Genomic DNA, 6,720 nt, shown 5'->3' with positions numbered 1-6,720 from the left:
ATTTGAGATCATTTAAACACATAGATTTAAACACATACTTTCAGATCTGAAATATGCCAGAGTTGTCATCTCTAATGCAACATGATACAAACTCCCCTAATCGGAAGGAGAGGCTCTGGAAAGCTTGAGGTGGTATAAAGCTCTGGTCCAGAGAAGATAACATAAAAGCAAAGTGAAGCCAGGGCACACATCCCTGAGTAGGGTCTTTCTTCCAGAGCCTCATCTTCTTATCTTATTTGGTAGTTATTTAGTAAGTCAGTCAGACTCCAGCAAAGAAAAAGCAGAAACTCACGAAGGCAAAGAAAGAGGCTGTATTTGAAGGGCTGGCACAGAGGGAAACAGCCACACTAAAAAGCAGACACAAACTGTGGCCCATAGTAAACCGTGTTCCACGTCCTCTATGACTCATTTTGGGAAGGGGGAGGGACATCTCAGAACAGCATTGTCCAGCAAATTCTATAAATATTTGTCCTTTGAGGACTTGATGACAAGATCATTCCATGAGCAAATACATCGGAGAGGTCCTGCATGCCTCATCTCTTAGCAAACTGAAACCTTGCACAGATATAGCTAAGGCTCTGAGAAGTCCTGCAGTATCTCACTCAGCGTCCCCTGAATCTATGGAAGCACTGCATCTAATTCTATTCCCCCCACCCAAGGGACACTCAGCAATATCCAGAAGCTTACAAAACTCAGTGCTTTAGAAAAGTACACAATTATACATCCCTTTTTTCTTCAAAGCAGCTGGTATGATTTGAAATGAATGCATCTTTTCAAAGGAGCTGAAATGATGCTGTCTGGTGCTTTTCTAGAAAAGCTATAGTAGTAGCTCACCTCTGTGCCCCCTAGAGTTGAGGTCTGAGTCCCTGGGTAACCCCAGACCACTCTTAAAGGGCTCTGACCCAGAAGACACCATTCTGGCCAGCCTCCTGCTCACAGGCGAACCAAAGGTACAAGATAAGCTCTCCGCTGGAAGGAAGGACCTCTCACCTGGAAGAAAGGGCCTCAGCAAACCCGGGGCGCACCTGGTCCTGCTAGAGGAACAACTGCTCCCCATTCTTTAGCCCCATTCTTCTGGTTTTTCACCTTGCTCACTCCCCTCCCCCTTGATCTTCCTTCAAGTAAGTAAACACGGTAATAGTTCAAGGGTTGTCATGCAAAATAAGAACACAAGGCCTGAAACAGGTGGTCTGTTTTGAGAACTTCCCTCTGGAAAATGTTTCTTTGACCAAAGGCGTTGGATTTCCAAGCAGGGCTTGGGATCCTTAGAGAGAGATCAGTTGGCCTAGTAGACAGAAAGTGATGTTCCCAAGCCAAAGGTGGGTGACTTTAATCTGCGGCCCTCAGGCCTGTTTTTAATTGTTTTTGGTCAAACATTCTTCTGGGTCATATAGCCCTGGCATGTACAATTGCTGTACAGAGGTAACTCGTGGTTGCTGTGAAGCTGAACACTGTGACACTGATGTGTCAAATGCATTAATGGTTACCCATGGTGAACAGTGTTTGGTGGAGCTCCCTGATTAAAACAAGCTTGGAAGCAGGAGTGGCATCCACTTCCGTAATCGCTTGCTTCTGGAAACTCTATGAACCTGGAGAGAGGATGACAGTCATGCAAGTGTCGAGGCCTTTCGTTCATAGGGTCGCTATGAGTCATCTACGACTCGACGGCACTTAACAACAGCAACACCGCACAGACAGGAAGCTCCCCCGAGGCAAATGGACATCCTGGTTAGCCTAGGACATTCCGGTTCTTGTTCCAGCATCAGTGAGACCTGCAGAGAGGCTAGACCAGGCTGCTGCCATGGCTGCAGACACCGGGCCAGAGGCAGAGGGCAGGAGGAAGGGCCAGGGTGAGCCCAGGGCCTTACCTGGTATGTGTTGTCGAAGCTGTCATACATGAACCTTGTGATCAGAGACGTCTTCCCAACTGCAAAACAAAGAGAGAGCTGTCAGCCACACTAATCCACGGCTAACCAAGTTGACTCTGACCCACAGTGACTCCAGATAAGCCAGAGGAGAACGGGCAACCAAAAGGCTGAAGGTTCAAGTCCACCCCCCAGGCACCTCAGAAGAAGGGCTCTATTGATGCCCCTCCAAGATACAAGTTAGAGACCCAACTCCAGAGAGTTTTCAATGACAGGCTCTTCAGAGGTGGAGGCCTGGCCTTCCAAAGAGTGCTGGTTCGCTCACACTTCCAGCTTTCAGCTAGCCAGGCATGCAAAATGTTTGCCCATGCCAGATGCCAGCTCTTTTTCGCATGTTTCAATCAAAGAAAACCTATGTGCACACCCATGTTTATCGCAGCTTTGTTCACAATAGCAAGGAGGTGGAAACAACCTAAGTGCCCATCAACAAATGAATGGATAGAGAAGCTGTGGTATATTCACACCATGGAATACTATGCTGCATTGAAAAATAAGGAACTCATGCAATAGTATTCAAAATGAGTGATCCTGGAGGACATTATGCTGAGTGAAGTATCTCAGTCATGAAAGTACAAACACTGCATAGTGCCACTGCTGTAGAATGGGACTGACATCAGAGTTGGGGTTGTTGTTGTTATGTGCCGTCGCGTCGTTTGTGACTCATAGCGACCCTATGTACAATAGCCCTAAACCGTGTTCTATCCTGTGCCAATCTCATTGCCTCTGACAGTTGGGGTAAGAATGAGAAAAACTGGATAAATTATGTAATCTGCATTGAGAGAACAGTTTAAAAGTAATATATTATAGGGTATTATGATTATCATAAGAGTCCGGAATGAAGGCTGCAGAGTGGAGTATACTCGGGGTGGGGGTAGGGGAAGGCGGGGGGGGGATTATATACCAATGAAGTAATTTTTATTTTACTTTTCAAAGAGAACAGCGAACTGGGGGTGGGTAGACAGGGAGAAAAGTGCAACAACAAATGAATGGAAATCCAAAATCTCTCTAAATGTTCATTAAAATGAATTTTAAAAAACAAAAAACAAAATAAAAGGAAAAGCAAAGAGGAGGGTGAAGTTGTAGAGACAGAGAAGTGGCAGGTAGGTCCCCAGAGAGCCAGCGCAGGACTGAGACTCCATCCCTGAGGGCTTGCTGGCCCCCGGTTGGGGGGATAGTGACAAAAAGCAAGTTACCCCAAGAGTTCTCTGCGTGCAAACCCCAGTCATCCTGGGCCCAGAAGAGTCCAGGGGGCACAAAGCCATGAAGACTTGTAGCAAGTGGACACAAGACCAATCGGTTCTCTCGTGTGAGGCACGTTCTTCCGGAAACAGCCTTTTCACGGGTGGGTCACACGCAGGGACTGGAGCCCATCCTTATATTCAGTCTCCAGACGGATGAGGGGGAGGGCTTTCCAGGGAGTCAGGAGATGGGGACACGGGAAGCGCAGGATGTGTCTCTCACGGGCGGGACAGTCCTTTACAAGCTATGACTGTCCAGCTCACTACAGGACACAGGGTCTCCCGGAAGCCCACTTAGGCTGTGGGGTTGTTGCTGTTAGTCCAGCTCATCCCGGAGGATGGCTCTCCGTCACCATGACAACGCAGACAAATGCCCTTCTACGGGGCAATGACGTCCCACTGGGATTGGCTGTGAGACTCCAGATGTCGCCTGGGAACTCCATAAATGACGCTAATTCCCCAAAGTGCAAGGCCTGGCTTCTGTCTTAACCTTGGGCAGGCCCCCTGGGACCTGGCAGTGGGAGAAATGCCTGCTCATATATTTAGCGGCATCTGGGAGGAGGAGGAGGGGGCAAGGAACATTCAGTGGTGGCGAGGCTGTGTCCCTGCACTGTCCCCTGAATCTCTGCCATGCCCGGGGGTGGGGGGAGGGTGTCTCAAGAGGGACAGGTCTGGCTGAGCTTGGCACCAGCCTTAGTCCTCATGACCCTGGGCTGTAGGAGGCTGACAGACTAAAGGACACGAAACATCCACGGGCTGTTCCTTCAGCTCCTCCCTATTGCCCAGCGTAAGATGTTTACAGGCTGGGCCTGGTAGGGTGGTGGTCATCACCTCAGAAGAGCAAGAAAGCCCTCTCCAGGCAAAGGTTCTTCGCCAGGTTTTACGCCTCAGTACAAAGCCAGTTGTCATCAACTCCAACTAATAGCAACCTGACACACCTGAGCAGAACTGTGCTCTATGTCGTGTTATTGTTGCTGTTCGGCGCTGCTCAGTGAACTGTAACTCACAGATCTGGACCCTACCCCATCCAGGACCATCCTCACTATCTCCAACACACTTGTGTCAATCCACCTTGTTGAAGGCCTTCCTCTCTTTTGCTGACCCCCTCCATCTTTTGAGCATGATGTCTTTCTCCAAGGATTGGCCATTTCTAACAACACACCCAAAGTATGTGAGACAGTTTTACCACCCTTGCCTCCTCCGAGGAACACCCTGGTTGCACTTTCTCTAAGGCAGACTTGGTTGTTTTCTTGGTAGTCCATGGGATATTTATACTCTTCTCCAAAACCACAACTTAAAGGCATCGATTCTTCTTCTGTCATCTTTAGTCACTGTCCAACTTTCAGATTAATAGCATGTAACTGAAAAGACCATGACCTGGATCTGGTACAGCCTAGTCTTTGAATGAACCTAACTGCTCTTAGCACTTTGGGGAGGTCCTTGACAGCAGATTTTCCCAATGTGATACATATTTTGATGTCCTGACTGCTGGCACAAAGGCTGTGGATCAAGTAAGATGAAATCACTGGTAACTTCAATCTCTTCTTCATCCATTCTGTAGCCTGTTCCAGTGGTGAAGATTTTCATTTTCTTGATGTTGAGATGTAATCCACATTGAAGGCTGTAATCCTTGATCTTCGGCAGCAAGTGCTTCAAGTCTTCCTTGCTTTCAGCAAGCAACGTGCTCTACAGGGTTTTAGAATAGCTGGCGCTTTGGAACTTGATCAGTAGGCCTTTTTTCTGAGGTTCTTCTGGGTAGACTAGAACCTCTACTTTTTCTCTTTGCAGTCAAGAACGTTAACCACTGTACTACTGAGATTCCAGTGCCTGTGGTTTCATCTCATAACAGATCCATGTAAGTAACCATCTCTTAACAGCAGACAACTATCTTCTCTACAGATGGAGCATCCAAAAGACTGTATTTTGTATAAATTCAGAAGATGCTGCCTCTGACAAGAAATGGTTAACTGGATTCAAATCGAGCTGGAGTATTTATTTACTATGTCATCTCGAGATGGTCACCATCCTCGGGACCTCAGTGCCTCATTTTAAAATAACATCATTAATACCAAAGGCTTCAGATGATGTCATTGTTGTTTTTGTTGTTGTTGTTGTTGTGAACCACTGAGTCGGAAGTGACTCACAGCTGGCCCTTCAATCGGTTTTCAGAGGCAAGAAGAAAGTGCCCATCTTTCTCCCACAGAGCAGCTGGTAGATTTGAACCATGTACCTATACATTGCCAGCACAATTCTTTACCACCAAGCCACCAGAATTCCCTTCAGAGGAGCTAAAGGAAGAATTAAAGAAGATAAAGTGCCAGGAAGGCAGACACAAGAAAAATGCTTAGAAGTGTAAGAAAGAATAGGATAGTAACTGAAATAGCTGATGTGGTTTCCAGAACATGAGAAGGAGAAAAAAAAAAACAACCCAACCAAAACCACCAAAAAACCAAACAGCACAACAATTTCAGCACTGTTCTGTAAGAAAAGCTTTGGGGCAAACAGAAATGAACCCGAGATTTCTTTCCATTTTACCCAGAAACTGGGTTTTTGTTTGTTTTTGTGCTGCTATAGAAATTAAAGCTTCAACATGCTTTCAAATGGCTTTCCGTTTGCCTTAAAAATTTCACATGATGGGAGTGAGGTGGGGAGTTTTTGCCCACCTTGAGGTTGGGCTCTGGGGCCAGGGGCAGATGTGGCACAGATACATGAAAGGACACACAGAGCAAAAACTGAACCAGCCCTGAATGAGCAAGAGGCAGGTGACATCCATCGAGGAAGGGAAAGCGGCTCTTTTTTTTTGCCTTTTATGTGCAGTGGAAAGTTACCACCACTCAGACAAAAGGGATCCCAGAGCCTGAAGGTAACTTTGCGAGGCAGGAGCACTTGGCATCTTCATGCCTCAGGGGAAAGGGCTCCACTTCACAGGGCAGGTGAAGAGAGAGAAGGAAAACACCCATTCTCTTCTCCCAACAGGTTCCTCCCTGGGGCAACTGAATCAGCAGAGAGACAGCAGAATCCCCAAAAAAGGCACAGATGGAACAAGGTGTCTTTGAAGTGTCATAGAAAACTCTGCAAGGGGGTTGGTTCTATGCCAAGTCGCTTCTTCTCGGCATACCATCCACTGATGGTGGAACAGGGCTGGCCTGCTATGGAGTTTACCATTCAACAGGACTCCTCTTGGACTAATTTGATGTTGCTATGTGGATGGATGGGACTATGCAAAAGGGGTGTGATGGTGTATTGACAAGGAGACTGGCCAACTCCCATTCCACCAGGAGACTGGCCAGTCTCACCAATCTACAAGAGGTCTGGCTAGTCTCGCCAATAAATCAAAGAGCTCTAGCTGAAGAGACGGAATTCTTCCTCCACCAGAAAAAAGAACTCTTCTCCCAGCCAGAGAAGAGAGACCTCCCTCAACCTGGCAAAATGCAGGATATGCTTTGGGATAGCAGCACCAGCCATGGCTGAACTGGAGAACTGATGTGGGATGGGACTTTGGGGGATGGAGGAAATGAACAGTGGCAGGACTGAGAACTTTGTTAAAAAACTGGGTG

The 6,720-nt window shown here is 47.2% G+C and overlaps 1 protein-coding gene across 1 annotated transcript in view; it reads right to left on the bottom strand.

Moving 5' to 3' along the window:
• RAB6B (RAB6B, member RAS oncogene family) overlaps nucleotides 1–6,451 on the bottom strand; it is a 50,953-nt gene extending 44,502 nt beyond the window's left edge. Inside the window, exons 1-3 of the mRNA XM_006883377.1 lie at nucleotides 6,447–6,451; nucleotides 2,114–2,117; nucleotides 1,869–1,927 (exon numbers count right to left, since the gene is read on the bottom strand). Coding sequence (XP_006883439.1) covers nucleotides 1,869–1,898 — 30 coding nt within the window. The 5' untranslated portion in view covers nucleotides 1,899–1,927; nucleotides 2,114–2,117; nucleotides 6,447–6,451. The remainder of the gene's footprint in view (nucleotides 1–1,868; nucleotides 1,928–2,113; nucleotides 2,118–6,446) is intronic.
• Between the last annotated feature and the right edge of the window lie 269 nt (nucleotides 6,452–6,720).

Source organism: Elephantulus edwardii, unplaced genomic scaffold (genome assembly GCF_000299155.1).
Source record: "Elephantulus edwardii isolate Elephantulus edwardi_28Jun2011 unplaced genomic scaffold, EleEdw1.0 scaffold00027, whole genome shotgun sequence".
Classification (NCBI taxonomy): Eukaryota; Metazoa; Chordata; class Mammalia; order Macroscelidea; family Macroscelididae; genus Elephantulus; species Elephantulus edwardii.
The sequence above is the reverse complement of the archived record's forward strand: the minus strand, read 5'-3'. Positions and strand labels throughout refer to the sequence as shown.